General features: G+C 36.4%; 1 protein-coding gene across 2 annotated transcripts in view; it reads left to right on the forward strand.

Moving 5' to 3' along the window:
- The window catches only part of AEBP2 (AE binding protein 2), a 54,474-nt gene that overhangs the window by 19,412 nt on the left and 13,153 nt on the right, over positions 1-21,909 (forward strand). For both annotated transcript variants that reach the window (XM_076342442.1, XM_076342453.1), the window contains exons 3-5: positions 3,152-3,259; positions 11,730-11,916; positions 19,617-19,741. In XM_076342442.1, coding sequence (XP_076198557.1) covers positions 3,152-3,259; positions 11,730-11,916; positions 19,617-19,741 — 420 coding nt within the window. The remainder of the gene's footprint in view (positions 1-3,151; positions 3,260-11,729; positions 11,917-19,616; positions 19,742-21,909) is intronic.

The raw sequence follows: 21,909 nt of genomic DNA on the forward strand, positions 1-21,909 counted from the left end.
TTTTGTTTTCTCCCTCTTTCTTAGTTGCCAATATTTTACTCTTTAATGACAATAGCAAATCTTATGTTTTAAAGTATCAGTTCTGTAGCCAGTGACAACTAAGGTTGGGCCTTCAGCAATCTGGTATTAGGCATTCAGCTGTGTCTTTTGCATAGTTCACTTGATTTGGTATTCTGTGTTTTTAATTGAATGCCTAACTTTAAGAATATAGTAAGTTCTTTTAATAAATTATTTTAAGCTATCAGGTTTTTGATAGATGTGCTAACTTCTCAACATCGTGAAGCTGTTGGTATATCTTTAAGTGCTTATATTTGGAATTAATTTTCTTAAAACTATTAGTGTACATGTTACTGCATGTGAACTAAGGTGAAGTCATATCTTGATTATTTTTATGAATGGAGTATCATTAGAGGTAAAATATATAAAAGATATATAATAGGGAAGTTGTAAGACTCATTCACTTGAGAGTACAAAGTCTTACCAAAACAGCTCTGTCTGTAGTACTGATGGCAAGTATACCTTCAATATAACTGCATCTATTTTTTTTTTTTTTTTTTTAAATTGAGGTACATGCATAATTATCTATATTTCAGTCTAATCCCTGGTCAAATGATGCAATTTCCATTGGTCTCACAATTTTAATGTTTCAAAACATCTTCTAGTAGTGTAATTTCAACTCTGTACTTAACTACCCGCCCCTCCACAACCTCCCAAATTACCTTTGCCTGGAATATGTCATGTAAACTACTTTTACATCAAACACAAGCAATCTGCCTGCCTTTGTTACCGTATGTTGCAGCTCTCTTAATTTCTTGGAGAGCTAATACCAAATCTTAACCAAGAATAGTCATTATCTTTTGACTTTTTGTCCTGTCACTTCACCAGAAGTAGAATGTTAGGCCTTACACTTTATCTTGAGTGAATAAAAGCCTTAAATAAAATGCTAATTTGCATTACCTTAAATAATTTGTTATGTAATTGTGTCACTGAGACAGTCGTGACTCTGGTTGTATTTAGCTAATGTTTTTTGGTATGATTGAACTTTCAGCTTCATATTTGGTGACTTTTTTCATTCCAAGCTCTAAGCAGAATCATCCATCCAGTGAGCTGGCTTTTTAGCCACCCATGAGATGATTTCTGTAGTTCACTTCATAGGTTTATAAAAGTGTTATATGAATCCTGGATGAAACAATGAAATGGATGAGGTGTATTGGTATCCTGTGGGCTTTCACGTAACTGCATCTCCGGGCATCTTTGTTGTCCCATCCATGATCCCTTTTCATTCCTTAAAAAGGGACTGGAAGATTTTTCAGGGTTTTTTTTTTTTTTTTTGTATTGTATTTCTGTTCACTTACATTCCATGTGACATGATTTGTGGATATTTTTATTTAGAGAATGTTAGACTGTATTTGTCTTTCTGAAAGAGGAGCTTGTTGGATGCACCAGGTGTCTAATGACTGTTGCATTCAGTTCACACTTTTTATTCCCCTACTGGAGTTGATTTATTTTTTGAAAAGTTCTTCAACTTGATGTTATGGAAGAGGACTGATCTTGGCTGTTTCGTTTCAAGGATTTGTCTGCCACCTGCTGGCGAGGTGTTTTAAGTGGTGTTAGAAATTATATTGTGGTTTTGATTTGATTTCGGATATTACTCAACTACAATGGCTATAAATTTGAGGAAAAGTGGGAGTAGTACCTGCTTATCGAGAACTTCAAAGTAATGTGATAAGCACCCTTGTATGGTAAAATGTGTATTTTCAAGCTAATACTGAGATGATGGCTCCAAGCCAAACCAGATAGATCCATGAAAAGCCCAGGAAAGTTGTGACAAAATAGTTTTACCTCCCAAAAATTTTTTTCAGAAATATTTTGGATTCAGCCTTTTGACAAGGGTTCCCAAGAAGCCTTGTCTGGACTTCTGTTGGGTTGTTGTAAAACCAACAACCTTGTTTTTTGGAGGGTCTGCATTTCCACAATCTGTGACTTCATAGTAGTACTCCTTTGGGTGCCCTGCAGTTGCTGATGGGACAGTTACAGAGCTGTTCCAGAGCCAGGAATCTCAGAAATTCCAAGTCTGTGGCTTCAGGGGGATCTCAAAACTGAGGGGCAGCAGACATCAAAGGTTTAGGGGGTTGGGCCTTATGTGTCAGTAGATCTGGATCAGTCATACAGATGTGCAGGGTTTTCCAGCTTTGTATTAGTAAGCTGGGTTATCTATATATTATACAGCAAGTACATAGCACTCCTGTGGGTGTTCTTTTGTTTTGAAAATACAGTCTTTTGAAGATTGAGTTTTTTAATCTCCAAAAGAGAAGAAGAAACTCAAATGCAATTAGTTTCCTGCAGTTCAGAAAATCTGTACCATGGACAGTGCTATTCCTGCTATTTGCTGTTACAAATCAGGGCTATACCTCCCTTCACACACAGACCTGATGAAATTTTAATGAAAGGCAAGTTCGTTGAGCTTTTTTATTCACTCAGTTATAGACACAATGAGAGGAGAGAGAAAAGCAGCATGAGTAAGTTCTACTCCCCTTAATGCACTATTGTGCGTATGACTGATCTGTACACTGGAATCACAAAACACCCATAGACTTTGAATTGTGTGAGAAATTGTAACTTTCTTCATCAGGAATTGAGTATAAGGCCCTAACTAGAAGTATCCAGTATTCCATAATATAAAACTCTGGTATCTAAACAACTTTATTGTAATTAAGAATTTTTACTTTTTCATGCTCAAAGACTAAAATTATTACTTGCTTATGAGAGTAAATTATTTTATTTCCATATCTGCTACCCAGAAAGTGTAAATTTGTCATTTAAAAATGTTCTGTCTCAGTATCTGCTGGATACAGATATTGAGCGCAAACACAAACTCTTTGCAGTGGATGCTGTGGCTCTCAATTGTGTTTATCTGCAAGAGCATTTGTTTTTTGATATTTTATTCCAGTGACCTGCTTTTTTGACACTTGTGGTTGTAATTTATTTTTTTCTTAGTGAGATACGAGAAGCGTCTTGCAAAATAAATGGTTATTGTTCAAAATTCTTTGATGTACTTTGTATTTTGAAAACAGGCTTCTTTGCTAATCTGATTTTTTTTTTTACTGTTTTCTTTGACTTGTGTAAACTTACCACATTTTTACTCTATCAGGTGTTTGTTTGCTTGTGGAAAGGTTGCAAAGTATATAATACACCTTCAACAAGTCAAAGTTGGTTGCAGAGGCATATGCTGACACACAGTGGGGACAAACCTTTCAAGGTAAGGTTCATTGCAAGATATATCATTCCTTATTTTAATAGTGATCCTATTTATTTTTCCTGATAGATTATATTTAATTGAAAAATGCCATCACAGGAGGATTTCTTAAAAACTATCCAGTGAGCTGAGCCTTCGTCTTTGCAATAATTGTGCCCAAAGGTCCTGTTCTGTTGTGAAAACAGGTGAAGATACCGTTATTGCTTCTCTATCCCTGTTTCTTTTAATCTATAAATGGTAGGGGAGTCTAAAACTAAATAGTGCTGAAGTTCAATTTTTTGTGCGTTTTCCAGTTGAGCTGCTTACACTGTAACAGTGAGATATTTTGCCTCATGCTTTACACTTCCACATTAATCTTTCATGCCTGGTGGTGCACATTCTGTGCTTGAGTAAGAGCTGGTTTTGTTAACAAAATTCAGTTGAAACACAGTCAGTGACTATTTATGGTTAACTTCTCTGAGAATGATAAGTCAGGAATGCAGGACCGTTGAGCTGACTGTATTTCCTGCATAGTATTTTCTAACTTTCTCTTTCTTTCTCCCCCTAATCTGTACCTGCAATTCTAGGTATAGTAGTGTTTATCATTCCCATATCCACCAATCCGTTATTAATGAGTTGCTTCATCCTCTTATGGATACAGTTGGGGCAGTTCATAGCTGTCAGTCCTGGATCACTTGATGGTAAGTCCCACCCACACTACTTCAGACTGAAGTTCTCCTTCCATGTAGGATATGAAAATGAATTAGGGTTTTTATTAAGTTCAGGTAGCATTCTATGCCTTCCTCCCCCCCCCATCCCCAACCCCACCAAGTTTTAGTCACTGTTTCTCCATTTCCCTCTCCTCTCTTTCTTCTCAGGTAATATCTTCTGCTTTTTTTTATTATTTTAAGGCAGTTTTATTACTAAAAAATACTTTTCTGTTACAGTGATGTCTTCCAGAAGTTACTTCTCCTGCCCAGCTTATAACAGTAGTTGTGACAGAAAACAAAACTAAACTCAAAACCTAGAGAGTAAAAATAGTGCGTCACAGGTGAAAAAGTTTTTTTAATAAAGGTTAGACTTTTTTCCATACTGAACTGTGTGGTTTAGTCTGAACATTTCTGACTGAGTGAATAACAACAGGAAATTTGCTCTTGAGTTTATCATACCATTTGTTCAAAGGAATAAGGTTAGCATGCTCTTGGAAGCATAGCATAAGGATCATAGATCCCTGAAAGTGTACAGAGATGATTGTTCTAGCAGTTGATCTAATCTTAAGTGTTAATCCCTGAATAAAATAAATTTAAAAAAACAGTCATCAGAGGAAACTTGTACCTTAGGTCTTCTCATATTGGAATGAAACATTTTATATATCTTAAAGTATAATGGCAAGCTTTGGTCTTGAAGGGAAGTCTTTCAGTAGGGTAATTTGTATACTTATTTGGTCTAGATCAAAGAAACTCAATTTTATAGACATTGGGTTTAAAAGAGGTGGGCATAGCTCAGAAATAACAGTAGTACTTTTGAGTCTGTCAGAGTTACGTAGGAAAGTCCGTAAAAGTTGGTATCCCAGTTTTTTGCCTAAGCTGGTTAGAGCTAGAGCCCTAAAATTTAAAACAATTAGTTATAATAATAATCATCTTGTGTTAAATATGTGTTGTTTCACCAGCTGATTTTCTGTGCTTTCTGATCATACTAAGGGAAAGAACAAAACACAGGCTAAGATTGCAGTAGTTAATCATCATGGCTCAATGTGTGTCACTTCAGCATTTTTTCCTACTGTTGTCTTCAGTCCTTCTGTTTGTTTTTTATCTCTGTATTTCTCAATCTGTTCCTGGGGGCTTTGAATGGAGGATAATTGTGGTCTGAGTAGAATTTTGTAACGTCTTTTGTTTCGCTGTCGTTTATGCTCAATATAGGCTTCAGGGCTCACATGAGGTAGCCAAGTATGTAAGTGTCTGTGATAGTAATCTATTAATTAACTAGCCCCCTTTCCTCGCTTCTTTTCTTTTACAAGCTTTTGAAATCTACTGTGATACAAAAACACTTAAGAAAGTGTTGGATATTAGTCTTGGTCGGTCCAAGTACAGCCATTACTAATTGTTTTACGGCAGTCATTCAAAAATGGAGCAAATGTTTCCGTTTGGTGCATTTAGCTGTTCTTATAAATCTTAATTGCTCACCTTTTAGGAAGAGACAAATTTTTTCAAGTCAGAGTTGGATTAAGGACCTCTTGTTCTTGATGATTACTGCAGACAAAATATCTCCCAAAACCTAAATTACAAATGAAATTTCTGTTGCCTCATGAGAATACACGAGTTCTAGCATAAAAGAAGGAATCTGTCATTTTAGAGAACTTGCTGAAAATACCTAGTCATTCAGTGTTTTAGTTTAAAAAAAAAAAAAAGTCAGGATTTCTGAGGAAAGCCGTAAAAGGCAGTAATGGAAATAATATAGCTGTATGCTGTTGTCTGGAGAACTGCTGTTCATGACGTTTTTAAGAAAAGCAAAGAATGTTAGCTAGGAAAGTGACAATTAAAAGCATGGAAAACTTACTTTTGTAAAGGTAAAAGAACACTATAATCATTTAATGAACAGAGGAGAGAAGTATATGGCAGGTTGCTATATTCCTATACTTCTAGTCAAAATAAGAGACAAAAGTATTTTCTTAAATTCAAAGGCAGTTGGGGACTGTCTCAGGCGTAAAGCTCTCCTTTGCATTAAAACTACTCTGTTGAAGGATATGTCCTTGTCCTGTCACCCTTTTGCTTGCAGGTGGACTCATTTTATGTAGTTGCCCATTTTGGGTTTAATTTTCTATTTTGGTGATACACATGGTGGTGTCCTTTGATTAAAAGCTGTATCTGGCTGTAAATGAGCTGCTGTGCTTTCATATTAAAAGGTCTTTGTGGGTTTACCTGCCCTTTCCATGCATTCATATAAACTATGTGACTGCGTAGTTCATTTGTCATAGAAATGAACCCACTTCTAAATTACAAAGGCAAAATGTTTCATATTTTCATAAGTTTCTCCTGGTTTTTTTTGTTTGTGTGGTTTAGTGTGTCCCCCTCAGCATTAATATTGCAAGACCTCTGTCACAGAAGAGGTAAATTTCCTTACGAATACCTATTTTTGAGACCTTTGTTACGCTAGCTCCATTTTTATATAGGGCAATTTCCTGGTAGTGTATGTCCAGCTCATAAGGAGGAGACATTTTATATCTGAGTCATCTGCTGAACTAAGGAGAAAAAAAAAAAGATACCCAAGATCTTTGGGCAGAATTTAGGAGCTCAGTTCCCCTTTAGTCATCAGATTATTTCCTCCCCTTTTTTCTAAGTTTTTAATACTGATGGCCTTGGATTTCATGTGGAACACATGGATGGATTTTTTGCTTGGTTTTTGAGGCCATCATCACTAAGTTTTGTAATTGGTAAAGTATCTTTTCCTAGGGTACCCACCAATCCCTCCACCAAAGAAAAAGTGTCCATTAAATGAGACATAGTTACCATTCATTGCCAGCTAGTTCTCAGTCTGTAGTCAAATACTATTTCTGCAGAGCAGCATGCTTTTCCAACCCTACTTTTGGTAAGCACTGTTGCCTAGATTTGTCTGTCTTGTCAAGAGGAACAAACAAACAAACAAACTGGTCTTCCAGAACATGTTTCTGGTTGAGAACTTGTGGCCTTCTTTGGCCCGCTGTTAGGTATTTTTGAAGTTATGCTACTGCTCTTAGTACCTGAAGTTCGTTGCTCTTGTGCTGCTGGAAGTTTTCTCTTTGTTTATTGCAGTCTGATTCTAGCCATCCTTTTTTTTTTTTTTTTTGTCATTGTAGACATTCATTTAATATAGGTATTCTCAGAGCATGTAGTTGTTTCTCTGAAGACATTTAGTATGTTCATGTTTGTGTATGATTTTTACATCCAGAGTTGAGAAAGAGAAAACTAAATGTTACTCTCTCTTAGTTCTGTTATTACAAAATTTTTACAGCTTTTTAGAAACTGGTGATGGAATGTTGTGGAGTATCATCAACATGTAGTGGTGGTCCTGTCGAGGGTTCAGCAACTTAAAAACTTCCAGGCTTTCAGAACATGTAGACAGGTGGATCCAGAGGAATAATCTGCCGAGCTAGAAGACTGATGCTGGTAACTGTCTTTGGCAAGCTGAGAAAGAATTTCTTCATTCAGTTTATCTTTCTTGTCCTAAACTTGGCTGTTACAAATAATAAGTATTTGAATAGTTAAAGTGCTGTGACAACATGCATTTTCCAGCATGGTTCTGGTACTCAAATTAATCGAAGTACTACTCGCCATGCATTGGTGCTGTATAAGGCATTGAAAGTTACTTGAAGATATATTAAATGAACTCTTAAAATGTAGTCTAGGTGACCAAATAGAAGATGTTAGGCACAATGAAAGGACAAATGGTAGAGTGAGCACAAAACAGTGGGAGATTTTAGGCAAAATAATTGCATATAGCAATTTTATGTAAATATAAGACTGCATGTGGGTATGCTATCAACTGCTTTCACATACTGATTCCAGTGGGTATGCTCTTAATGTTTAAGATCAGTCATGAAAGGTTTGCTCATGTGGGGTAAATGCTTTCAACAGCAATGAATGACAGTACACAGGTTCATTGGAGGCTTTCATCCTTTGTTTAAAAGGGGGGAAGAAAATAATAATAAAAATGAAATTTGGTGCTCATTCTACACCTGTAACTTCCAGAATTCATTAAGGGGTGACTGCATTTGGTATGACTCTCAGTAGAGTAACGCTTGTTGAAATCTAGAAAACACAGCCAAGCAGCTTCAGTCCTCATTTGGAATTCATGTCTGTTACTCTCTTGGCAGAATATCTTCTATCCATTAGAGTATTGCAGATGCAGATAGAAAATGTAAAGGCATTCTGCCTGAACGCTTAGATGATGAGACAATAAGAAGGTTTATCCAGATGTCTAAAATATTACTGTTAAATATATTGGAAAAATTACACATTGACTATTCTAAAAAGGATATTTGGTTATTTTGAATTTAATAGAAAAAAAACCCTGTATTGCTAGATATTTTTATCCATTTGTTAAAGTCACTGCTCATTACTGCCCATTAATAATGGTGGGTATGGGTACACTGGAGAAATTAAACTTACTACATGTTGACTTATTTTCTCTTGAAGTAACATATCCACCAATCCGGACCCAATCTATCATACTTAAAATTGAATGCAAAATTCTGAGATTTAGGTTTTGGGGGAAAAAATGAAGAGATTGGTTTGAAGTTGTGCATAATAGTTGAGTCTGATTTATTAGAAGCCCTCTAGATCTGTATAATTATCTGGTGGGAAGCTGATTTGGTGTGACTTACCGTCCAGAGATCCTGAAGTGACAGCCTGAACTGCTCCTTTATCTTTGGAGAGAAGAGACTTTACCCATTAGTAACGGATTGCTGGATATATTATTTTAGAGAAAAAAAAGAAAAAGAACAGGTAAGATTTTTCTGCTCTTCTACTATTTCCTGTCTACTACAAAGGCATTCTGTGTCATCTTTGATATATCAGCTGTTGATTATTTGATGACATGATCAGGTAGCTCAAACTACACGATATCTGAATGTAATGATTTCTGCAAGTATTTCATACTGTGGCTGCAGGCTATAAATAGGCTTTCTGGAAAAAGATAATTTCTAGTTGCAAGTTGCATATATTGAAGATTTAAGGATGCTGGTTTGGGGCTTTTGAAAGTAAAACAGGTAGAGCAAGAAAAGTAAGTGGTAGCTTCTGTAGATAATCTGTATAGAATGTCTGTGATTGTTTTCTTTGTACACAACTAGACAAAAGTCAAGTTATGACATTGTGAGACAAACCGCAGTTTGTCATAAAACAGTGTTTCCCATCTGACAAGAAATACAATTAAGTCTTATGAATTTGTGTTTTAAAAAGTTTTAGGAATGTGCCTGACACAAAGTTTATGTGTTGTTTTCAGAAGGTATTGCCTTTTGATATTATACTTCAGTAATCTTGGAATATGGTAATGCATGCACTGGACCAAGACTTTAGGTTATTTTTGACCTCTAGCGGGCATTGGCAAGACTGAAATTTTAATTTCTCAGTGTGATTGAACTTCAGGGTATGGGGGGTTTTTTTGCACTCTTTTTTTTTTTTTTCCTGTCAGTGTTTGTAGGGTCAGAAAGAGCTAGAGGCTGAAGTCAGGGGCACCTTAATGAAAGTTAAACCTAGGTTTTAGATTTAGTTGCTTCGTTTAGTTTCATGAAACTGCTTTTATGGGTGAGACAGCTATTTCAAGGACTTAAAAACTGAAGAATAAAGAATTGTTTGAACTAGTGCATGCATGTATTTTACCTGTATCTGTTGTTTGTGAGTTTGATCATCTTTAATATTAATCAAGGTCAGGTTGGTTGGGGCTTTGAGCAACCTAATCTAGTAGAAGATGTCCCTGCCCACAGTAGGGGGGTTGGAACTGGATGATTTTTAAAGGTCCCTTCCAACCGAAACCATTCCGTGACTCTATAAGTGTAAATTTTAATCTTCAGTATTGATTTGAAGTAATAACTATTGCATTGAGGTTACCATAGTGTAAATGAGATCAGGATCTTGGGTGTTTTGAATTTCATAGATGTGCTGGGATTTCTTACATTGTAAGTCACTACAATGTAAGTATACAATATTGCTGTTGTTTGAACATGGGAAATTATAGGGCAAGGTAAAAAGGCGTAGGTAGGTTTTTGGTAAAAATCTTCACATTTCTTAAGATGCCTATTAGTGGGGGAGACAGGAGGAACGAATACAGTGTGAAGGATTCTAAAGCTTATTGTCAGGTAATTACATGTTTGTAGCTAGCTCAGTACTTAGAAGAGGTTAGGAAAAGTTTTCGAAGTTGGTTTGGTTTTTTTTCCCCTTAAACAAACACAAAAGGCAAATAAAAATGTGAAAAATGTCCTCCTATTTTTTGTCTTTTACTGTCTTGAAATATATACCTATTTTTAGTCCTATAGCAAGTATTAAGCCCTTGGGGATAACACAGGTTTTCCTTTTCATGGACACTATATTGTTTTATGATGATCATGGAAAACCATTTGCTAGGTCTGAGGCAGAAATAGACTTTTCAATTCTGCAGCCACAGTTGGAAAACAACACAGTTGGGTTTTAGGGACAAAACATGCTGAGTGGTGTTCTACTGCTGTTTTCTTGTCTTTCAATCAAATGTGCAGGCTTGGGGCAAGTTACTGTAAGAGCTTGCAAATTCATCCTCAGTCTTCAGAGAAAACTTAGCACTATGTACATAGTTGCAGCATTACTTATTCCCGAACTGCTGTTGGAGCTGCCTCATCAGTTTGCTGTGAAGGGAAGTGCTAGAGAAGAGAGGTGCAGATGAAAGAGCTGAGAAAGAGGGGGAGGAGCAGAACAGATGTGGAAGAAGGAGAACTTTCCAGTGGTTTAAAGTGGTTTCTTGCTGCTGGCTGACCAACTCATTTGCCCTACTACTATTCTCTGGATCAGAAGAAAAATTGATCATGTAGATACACAATTTATTGCAGCCAATGATGGAATGCATATCTTAAAATCACTTTTCTATTACCCTTGTAAGCTCAGAGCACAAGAGAAAAGGTTTGTGCCTCTGTCCCCAACAGTATAATTTAAATACTCACTTTGCAAATCAAATAATTGTAAAAATAAACTGAATACTTATAAAAATACCAATAATTATTGTAGCCAGTACTAGCTTAGTTGCATGTATCTTGTGATTTCTGTGTTTCTGCTTAATTATTGTTGGACCTTTTCTTATTTTTCTTAGAAAGAGAGGCCATTTTCTTTAAATAAGAACTAACTTAAATACTTCTGAAGTAATAGTAGCATCCCAAAACAAATGTATAAATAATTGTTAATACAGCTTTCAAGTTACTAAAGTTAAAGTTTTAGACAGAACTGTAAGATAACTATTGGCTTTGTATAGCATTTACAAAAAGTGTTAAGCTCTTTCAAATTTAATGTGGGTAAGGATGTATTTTTTTTTACTTCTGCCTTGTCACAAGAAAGGAGGATGTTAGAGAACGTTACTGTTATCAAATGCAGAAGATAGGAGAGCTGTTGAGAAATACAGAATAACAGTGCGGTATTTTGAAAGACAAGGGGATGTTGGTCTGTAAAGGGGAAACTTTTTCAGAAGCATTTATTTTCTGTGGAAAGAGTTTCAGTGCATTATGAGATTGGTTTTATGCTATACAGTATTATAGAATATAATATAGCATAGAAAAAGATTATTATACCATGGACTAATTATTGGGAGTTATAAAGTTCAGATAGAAATTTCTTTCAGATTATGTTTCTGTTTTTCTTTTTAAGAATTGCATGGTCATTAAGAATTTGTCTTCCTTTTAGTGTGTTGGAGGTTGAGCCAGAAAAGTCAAACTGAAAGATCTGTAAGGCTCCTGTGAATGAGTGCTATATAGCACACTGACACAGTTCTGTTTTTTTCTCCTTAGTGTGTAGTTGGTGGGTGCAATGCCAGCTTTGCATCTCAGGGGGGACTTGCCCGTCATGTGCCCACACATTTCAGCCAGCAGAACTCTTCAAAAGTTGCCAACCAGCCAAAGGCCAAAGAGGAATCTCCATCTAAAGCTGGAATGAATAAAAGAAGAAAGTTAAAGAACAAGAGACGACGATCATTACGTAAGTATTTCCAGAAGTAGAAGTTCTTGAAAGTTTTGTCTTAGATAGGAAGTTTCTCTTCAATGTGGATGTTTCTCTGCAGATGTGGGTCCAGTAGGGTTGGTCATCTTTAGTATTAGAGTGTTGGCATTCCTTGCAATGGGAGTAAAACAATTCCAGATTCTGTTTGTGTTCCTTTTTAGGGTAAAGGACCTATGTGTTCAGTAGAAAAGATCAGTTTTCTGTGAGCAACAGTTCAAGTTTACAATTTAAAGATGCTTTTCATTTTAGAGTTTTTGTTTACTTACTATGTTACTGTTGGAAAATGTTCTGTTTAGTGATGATGAGATCTGAAGTTCAGTACTGCAGACAGAGATTGCAGATTCATATAAATTAGAGATAAATGCATATTATATAAGTTCTCTTTCAAGCACAACATTTCATTAGCTTAATGACAGTTTTATGAGCATAACCAAGATCTACTTTTGGGCAGATTTGAATTGCTACGTTTTTTTAATCTTTCTCCGCACAGTTGATGATCATTAAATTTATATGAACCAATGTGCTGAGAAGTGTGATCTATCATTTGAAGTGAGTTGTTTCCTCTAGCAAACAATAATCACTTATCCAGTACCTTTTCTAGTCCATTTTCATCCAATTGTTTGATTCCTGAGTTGTCCTAGCATCAGACTAATAACTAATGTCAAATTTATTTAGAGATTCCAATGTACTGAAATGGTTAGGAAAGACTAGGCAATTGTTAAAAAATTTAACTTTGTTTTATGATTGCTTTGGATGCAAATCTCCAGTACAGAACTGGTTATTTACTAATTTTAAACTGTTACTGTGACTGTTGCATTTTAGAGTAGAGGCATGTAACAACCCATTTAGAATTTTTTCCTGCTAGTATGTCAACAGCTGAAGAAAAAACTTCCATTAATTTTTACCTGTGGTGTAAAGTCAACCTTACAGTATTGGAGAGAAGTAGACATGTTATATCGTCCACAGAAATGGAGTACTGTTCGTAAGCAGGCAATTATTTCAGCCTTGTCTCCTGGCTGGCAGTAGGATTTTAGTGGTGGTGTGCCAGAGAACTTGTGTTACTTTGCTGGGTCAGCAATTATAGTCTTATTTTTCCAGAACTCTTCCATGGCAGAACACTTCACTGTATTGATCTTTCTGTTCTTGTGAAGAAATACAGTTACCAGTTACTCAAATGGTACTGCAACAATGGATGCACATACTAGTGGTCTTAAGTGATTACTCTGTATCACATGATTGTGATTATTCTTAATACCTCACCTGTGTGTTAAGCAACTGAAATTTATGAAGCAGTGGTTATGTTTCTGCCTTGAACGCAAAGAAGTCTGTCCTGGAAAGTTACAGTGTCACCTAGAATTCTGAAAAGTGTATTTCCTGTGTGTGTCTTACACACACGCACACAACTATGCAGTTCAGTGCTAGAAGAGCCACTGTTAACTTTAGTTATGGTGATTTTTTTTTCTTTTGCTTTTTTTTTAAATGCTTGGGTATTCTTAAAATATACGTGAGCAAATTATATCATTAGACACATCTTAAAAGTGTGAACTTGAAGAATTCCTCTAATTTTCACACTGATTCAACACTCAAAGAAGGTAGAAAGCTATTTTTGTTCTTTTCAGAATTTTACTTTCAAAGAGCTTTCCCTTTCACTCTAGCAATCTATGTAAATGAGAAGGTTCAAGAAGGGAAGACTGATCAGTGAAGGGTTATGCGGTCACTTTGCAGTATCCTTTTAGTTCATCTTAGATGTAATGAGAGACTTAGTTGAAATAGTTGCATGTTCCTAAAGGGTTACCTTGATTCATTGACTGTGTTACTCAAACAAAATATAGATGTCTAAGACTTGTCACTTCAAAATTTTTGCTTTCAGAGATTCTTGAGTTGTATCTTGGATTGTGTCTCCATATTGATTTTGTTAGGTGGCTGATTTAATGCATCTTAATTCACTTTTTCCCTAATTATATACAGAAGTAGTTTTTCAGGTTGGCATTTTATTAGTAATTGATGAACATTATTGACTTACAAATTTCAAATCAGAGCTTCATAGTTAACTTCAAATTATCTGCTAAGATGTTCTAGTCGTAATAAGAATTTACTGCAGAATTCTTGAATGAATCTATGGCAAAAAATGTAAGTAGTAAATATGGTATATTACAGACCAAAATGTAGTACTTCACTTGATCAAGACAGCAGACCACTGTTGCGCAGGAAGAAAAATGACAGCTGCTTGAGCAATTTTTTATTTTCTTGCCTCTTGAGACAAATGCAATGTTGGCTGTAGAGTTTTGCCTTAAGGCAAAAATCATCTCCAACTGAGTTGGGAATGATGACTGGTAATGTATTTCTCCAGAGGGTATGTGACCCAGAAATGTATCTGAAGTTGATGGCATTTTTTGAAAATGCTAAGTAGTGGTAGCTTTTCTTTAAAACTTTGTGTGGATTATTGTTGATTAGGTGAACTTGACAAAGGGCTGATACAATTTTGCTTGTCTTTCTGTTTCTTAGCTTAGTTTTAGTTAGAGTGAAGTGTGCAAGTTTGTATATTTTGTCTTTACAAGAAAAAGGGGAGGGGGTAAGGGCCCTTGTCTAAGAAGCCAAAGTAACAAAATAACAGCATTAAGTATTTTCAGTCTACAGTATATAAAGCTAGGAACATAGATTTATATTTAGGTATTTTAAAAGTGTCCAAAAGAAGAGGTGTTGAACATATGTACCAGGTTCTCTGCAAGTTGGGTTACAAGAAGTTATGACAAATGGTTGTAAAGCAAAATGCTATTTGATAGTGTACGATCTGTTTAAATCACTCACATAGTCATTTGATGAAAAAAAATGAGTTTTGCATCACAAAACAATTTTTCTCCTGAATAAATGTTGTCAACATGTTCTTTATACCTCCTTATGGTTCAATTAGACCCTGGCTTTTTTTGTAAGGTGTAAGTGGCTTACTAAATATTTATTGGCAGTTGATTGCTAATACATGCTGCTATTGAAGCATCCTCATGTATAAATTCTTAACGGTTTAAATACAGCAAGTCAATAAATTTGCTTCCTCTATATAGACCTATGGTTTATATCTAAAGGTTAACACCCTTCTGAGAGACATTAATGCATAAATAAAAAAGGAGACCTTACTGTGGTTTTATATGTGACAAGAACATTGTCTTCTAACTTAGACTATAAAGAGACTTCTTACTGTTACTTGATTTTTTTTTTTTTCTTTCTTAACGTCTTGCCATTCTTAAACTGTTTTGCATTTCTTTTTTCCTGGCTGTAAAGAGTATGTGTTAAGTTTGGAAATTAGTACTTTTATGATGAAAGCATGTTTTACTATAGACACCCTTATAGCTGGTTACATTAGTGGTGCTGTAGAGACAATCTGATTTGTCATATAAATTTTGATGTTGCAGAATAATTCAGGATTACAGTCAGTAGCTTGCTTTCTCTTCTGGATAGCCTTAAACACACTCACTGCTCCATGTATACAGTCTGTCATTTAGAGGTATAGAGCTAAACATATTGAAAGTGTATATATCTAAAATAGATATATAGTATTGCTATTCTGAAGCTACTGCAAAGAATTTTGCAGAACCTAAGATTATACTTACAATGTTGTCACTTGCTTTTCCAATAGCAAAGATGACACTACAGTTAACAAGCATGATAATTGTTCACTGGAGAAATGTAAGCGAGATAAGGAAACTTACTGTTGATGGAATTTACAGTAAGAATATTAGTTACATAAGACTTGGAATTTCATTTAGTAGGCAACTGGTATGAAGATTTTAATTTATTTGACTTAAGTAATTGATGTGTACTTGGAACTTGTATTAAGCAGGAAGGGAGACACCTTACTCTGAAAATAATTTTGAGGGAGTAGATTTAAGATACATAGAAGATACAATATTAACAATCAATAAGGCGTGACGTAAATAAAACTATTCATATGCCTTTGACAAATTGTGCCCTTTCTTCCGCATCTGTTGAATGTTGTCCAGTGGTAAATCCTGAAGAAATTTGCTGTATGAAACCAAAAGCAAAAATTTGGGGTTGTCTTTTCCTTTTGACCCTCTCTTTCTTCCTCCTTCGTATTTATTCATAAAATATTTATATACTTGCATCACTGACCACCTGCAGCATGAGCTGTGGTTCTGTTACCACTTACAGCGAGAAAACATTTCAGTGAGATGATTGCCTAATTGGCAGTATCTAGCTGAGTGAGATAGAGTAAGGACAGAACATAATGTACAGATGAATGCTTAACAACAATTAGTACCAGGAGTGTAGCAAATACTGGTTTTAAGTGGAATTTGTAGTTTGTTTTGGAATAACAGATAGATAATCTTGGTGGTTTAACCTCAGCCAGCAACTGAGCACCACACAGCCGCTCGCTTACTCTCCCCCCCAACCCTGGTGGGATCGGGGAGAGAATCGGAAGAGTAAAAGTGAGAAAACTTGTGGGTTAAGAACAGTTTAATAATTGAAACAAAATAAAATAATAATAAAAGAACATACAAAGCAAGTGATGCACGATGCAATTGCTCACCACCTGCTGACCAATGCCCAGCCAGTCCCTGAGCAGCGGGCCCCCCCCCCAGCCAGCTTTCCCTCAGTTTATATACTGAGCATGACGTCACATGGTATGGAATGTCCCTTTGGCCAGTTGGGGTCAGCTGTCCTGGCTGTGCCCCCTCCCAGCTTCCTGTGCACCCCCAGCCTTCTCAGTCGGTAGAGCATGGGAAGCTGAAAAGTCCTTGACTTAATGTAAGCACTACGTAGCAACAACTAAAACATTGGTGTGTTATCAACACTATTCTCATCCTAAATCCAAAACACAGCACTGTACCAGCTACTAGGAAGAAAATTAACTCTATCCCAGCCGAAACCAGGACATCACCTGGTTGATGAGCAGGTGACATCAGCAGCATGAGCTGTGGTTCTATGTTACCACTTACAGTGTGAAAACATTTCAGTGAGATGATTGCCTAATTGGCAATATCCAACTGAGATAGAGTAAGGACAGAACGTAATGTACAAATGAATGCTTAACAACAGTTAGTACCAGGAGTGTAGCAAATACTAGTTTTTAGTGGAATTTGTAGAATCATAGAATCATAGAATCATTGAGGTTGGAAAAGACCTCTAAGATCATCGAGTCCAACCGTCAACCCAACACCACCAGGCCCACTAAACCATGTCCCTAAGCGCCTCATCTACACGTCTTTTAAAAACCTCCAGGGATGGGGACTCAACCACTTCCCTGGGCAGCCTGGTCCAATGTTTCACCACTCTTTCAGTAAAGAAATTTTTCCTTACATCCAATCTAAACCTCCCCTGCCGCAACTTGAGGCCATTTCCTCTTGTCCTATCGCTTGTTACTTCAGAGAAAAGACCAACACCCACCTCGCTACAACCTCCTTTCAGGTAGTTGTAGAGAGCGATGAGGTCTCCCCTCAGCCTCCTTTTCTCCAGGCTAAACAACCCCAGTTCCCTCAGCCGCTCCTCATAAGACTTGTTCTCCAGACCCCTCACCAGCCTCGTTGCCCTTCTCTGGACACGCTCCAGCACCTCAACGTCCTTCTTGTAGTGAGGGGCCCAAAACTGAACACAGTATTCGAGGTGCGGCCTCACCAGTGCCGAGTACAGGGGCACGATCACTTCCCTACTCCTGCTGGCCACACGATTTCTGATACAGGCCAGGATGCCATTGGCCTTCTTGGCCGCCTGGGCACACTGCCAGCTCATGTTCAGCCGGCTGTCGACCAACACCCCCAGGTCCTTTTCCGACAGGCAGCTTTCCAGCCACTCTTCCCCAAGCCTGTAGCGCTGCATGGGGTTGTTGTGGCCGAAGTGCAGGACCCGGCACTTGGCCTTGTTGAACCTCATACAGTTGGCCTGGGCCCATCGATCCATCCTGTCCAGGTCCCTCTGCAGAGCCTTCCTACCCTCGAGCAGATCAACACTCCCACCCAACTTGGTGTCGTCTGCAAACTTACTGAGGGTGCACTCAATCCCCTCATCCAGATGATCAATAAAGATATTAAACAAGACCGGCCCCAGTACTGAGCCCTGGGGAACACCGCTCGTGACCGGCCGCCAACTGGATGTAACTCCATTCACCACAACTCTCTGGGCCCGGCCAAAAAGTAGTAGTTTTTGTAGTTTGTTTTGAAATAATGGATAGATAATCTTGGTGAAAAGGAATATAGAAGTTGTTTTAAATGAAGACAACAGAACTTTGAATCGCTGTTTTTGCAGATTACAGGATGATATATAGTTGATAATGTAATATAAATTCCTATTCTTAGTTTTAATTGCAGGGTGTTATATAGAGAACTACTGCTCTCAAATAAGGCTTAAAAAAATCTGAATACTTTCATACTGTATTTGCTCATGTAATTTTACTACTGTACTATATGGTATATTTTTAAAAATTTGTGTGAAATATTTCTAACGTATGCAAATATGTCCCTAGTAGCAGTTATTTTTTAGTTAAAGTACTTCTAGTGTAGAATTGATAGACCTTCTTTACACTCCAAATCAGAATTCAGTAATTTTTTTACTGTTCAAGAAACACTTAACTATAAAAGTCCTTTTCTAAAAGGAAAAAGGCTTTATTAGTGTATGGTGGTTTAAGACTACTTGTAAAATATCAGATGGATGTTAATTGCACTTTACTCATTATAAATTGAAGTGTAGTATGTGATGCAGTTGGCACTTGGCTAGAAAATAATCTGTTTACTAATAATCAAAGAACATGTAATGACAACTCTTACGTAGAAAGAAACATGTCTAGCAATGTGGAGTTTTTCATGTGACTTCAGCATTATTACTCCTTGGAGATCAAAAATTTCTTGACAAGCTAGTATTTTCTGTACATTCACAATAATTTTTACTTAATCCTTTGCTTTGTATTCCACTACAGTACCAAGCATTTTTTTTTTCAGTGCCATTGTTTATCTCTTTGCAGCACTTCTGTACTCACTGGAAATAGCTAGGTTTTTTAGTGATTAAAAGTTAGATCAGAGGAGATTGGTTTTGATAAAGTTTAGAAATAAAGTGTGGGTATAATTCTGCTTTTAAGACATTGATTGTATGCACTATCATGTTTTGAAGTACTTAATACTATTTTTTAAAAAGTCACAGCAGTAATATTGGAACTATTGACTGTGCTGTAAGGGTGACTTGGCCACTTAGGTTCCCATAAACATCATAACCTAACAGGGCAGGTTTTGCATTAAATTAGAACTCACATTTATTAATGAGTTCTGGGTTTAGTTTCTTTGTACTGGGACTTCTCTTGTGGTTTTTTTAAGAGATGATAGCAATGGATGTTCCCAGAGGTACTCAACAAAATTAATGAATTCTTAATTTTGAAGATTAAGAAAGATTAGAATTCACTTGAAATGTAAAAAAAATGAGCGAGTGTAATTCAGTTTGTCAAAATAGCTGTTTCATCTACAAGAAGTATGTTTTGACCAAACTTAGATGGATTGTGCCCCTCTTGGAGTCATTCCTTCCTCTCGGCTAAATTAATGTTTACAACTCTTTGAGAAGGTAGTGCTACTGCCATAATGATAAATGATGTACTAATGACACTTCAGACATATTTACATGCTTGAATGTGTTTGAATGCTTTCAATGTGCTGAACACTAAGGATCTGTTTTCCTTTTTTTTCTAGCAAGACCTCATGACTTCTTTGATGCGCAAACACTGGATGCTATAAGACATCGAGCCATCTGCTTTAACCTCTCAGCACATATAGAAAGTTTAGGAAAAGGCCACAGTGTTGTATTTCATAGTACTGTAAGTATATATGTTATGCATTCTGTTTTGTTTATGTGTCTGAAAAATCTAATGCTTCAGAAGATTTCTGTTTTCTTCTTACTGCTGTAGGCATTTAATCAGAAATAAGTAATAGTGGCTATTTTACGTGGTTGATTTGTCCATTTCTATTAGTAAATTAACTTTTTAAAAGTAGTGTTAGTAGTTGTTCTAGCTCACAAATTGAATAGCTTGCTACATTTCCTGTCTGATAGACTTGAGGAAGTATCTAACAGTAATATGTGTTGCAGAAAGATTTGGTATATCTTCTAACTAAGAATGGAATTCAGATGGCATTTCCATAGTCGTGAGTGACAGTGCTAATTTATCACAAGGAATATTTTGAGAGTAATTGTATAATTGAATATTTAAAGATGCTGATCTGAAAATTGTGTTTATTCCTTTTTTCAGTTTAAAGAATATAATCCTGAATAAATGTTTTGTCCCCCTTTTTTTCTTTTAATAAACTTACCACCAAAATGGCAGTGAATTGCTAGAGGAAGGCAAGTACCAGGTGGGGAGCTGGCCTTTAGTTCTGTTTCCATATCCTATTTTGTTAATTTCACTTGTTTGTGGATGGGATAGACATCAGTATTAATTTAGAAAAGTTCAAAATGGGGAAGGAAGTACTGAATCGGGCTATAGGGATCAGAAGTTCAAAAAGCTATATAACCTCGGGTTTTCTTAACCAAATTGGGAGATATGGGCGCATAAAAGATAGAGACTCAACTGAAGGAAAGAATTAAGAGATGGGACAAAATGAGGGGAGGTGCTTTGTAAATTGGCAGATTAGTGCAAGATGAACTGCAGTCCAAGGAAGGAATGCTGACTGCTGTGTCTTCAGCTATGGCTTAACCTTAACACATGATTCAAACTATTGAACTGTCAGTCTGTTTCCATAAATAAAAGATGATTTTATATGCATGAAACTTACTTTGTCCTGTTCAACAAGACTGATGATTGTTATAAATATCTGTGGCCTGTATTAGACATTTTTCCCAAATGGTTACTCCTGAAATTTATGTGCGTTGAGCACCAGCTGCAAGTGGAGATTTGCAGGTGGCTTAGCTGTTACTGTATTTAAATCTCATTCTAGTTTTCCTGGCCAACATGGATTTTACAATGCTGTGAGAAAAGCAGATTCTCTTCCAATTTACAGCTTGCTTTAATCTGAAACGTTATCCAGACAGACTACTTGGTTGTGGAAGCTCAGCTCTGGCTATTGGAATAATTCATAAGGAGGTGGAATTAGAAGGAGGGATGTGCTCTAAAACTGCTTTGAATTAACTTGGAGGAAGTGGTGAAAATCCTTTTAGCTTATCTGTGCATGTGTCACTTGAGATGGTAGGGGGTTGATTAGATCTGAAATTGCTTAGACCTCAGTTGTGGGAGAGGTTGTGCCAGTGGGAGAACTGTTCTAAGATTCCAGCCCTATGCTGAACTTTGCCACCCTGTTTTAGTGTGCTGCTGCAGTTGTGTGGGCTTGTGCTGGACATCAGCTATATTGATGAGAGACAGCCTAAAATCTGTTTTAAAGAGAAAGGGTAGAATAGAAGCAGTCTTGTGGAAGTACACTGTTACACTGAGCTAATGGTCATCTCAGATGCAAGCACATTTTGCATAACTTATAAGCATTAGGACATTGAATTTGAATGGTGACTGGCTAAATAGCATAATATAGTTTGTATGGTCCACCTTCAGATGAAGGAAAAAATGTGTAATTATCAGGGGCATTAATTAGAAAGGTGAAAAATATGAAGATAAAATTGTCTTGCTGTCTGAAAACTGACATAAATGATGTAGGTTTATTTTTTTTGTGCAGCATAAGAATAATGTCAGCACAATGCAGTATTTTATAGGACAGATATCCTAGTGAAAGTTACTAATGTGAAGAATTTCTAAGCAGTCACTGTAGATACCTTTCATCTCCTATGAAAAGGCACTCCTTTTTTAGTTTGTTTTTTTTTTTTTTAAACCCCATCTTTATAGATATGGAAAGCTGTAGAATGCAGTCATCAATAAAGCCTTTTTGAAGAAATGTTTTTGCCATCCAGAGTTCACCTTTGACTTCATTATGATTTTTTTTTTTTTTCCTGCTTAGTTGGGTTTTTTGGAATCAATTCTTGGTCCTTCGATTCTCTGAATTGTCA

This window comes from Aptenodytes patagonicus, chromosome 1 (assembly GCF_965638725.1).
Source record: "Aptenodytes patagonicus chromosome 1, bAptPat1.pri.cur, whole genome shotgun sequence".
Taxonomy (NCBI): domain Eukaryota; kingdom Metazoa; phylum Chordata; class Aves; order Sphenisciformes; family Spheniscidae; genus Aptenodytes; species Aptenodytes patagonicus.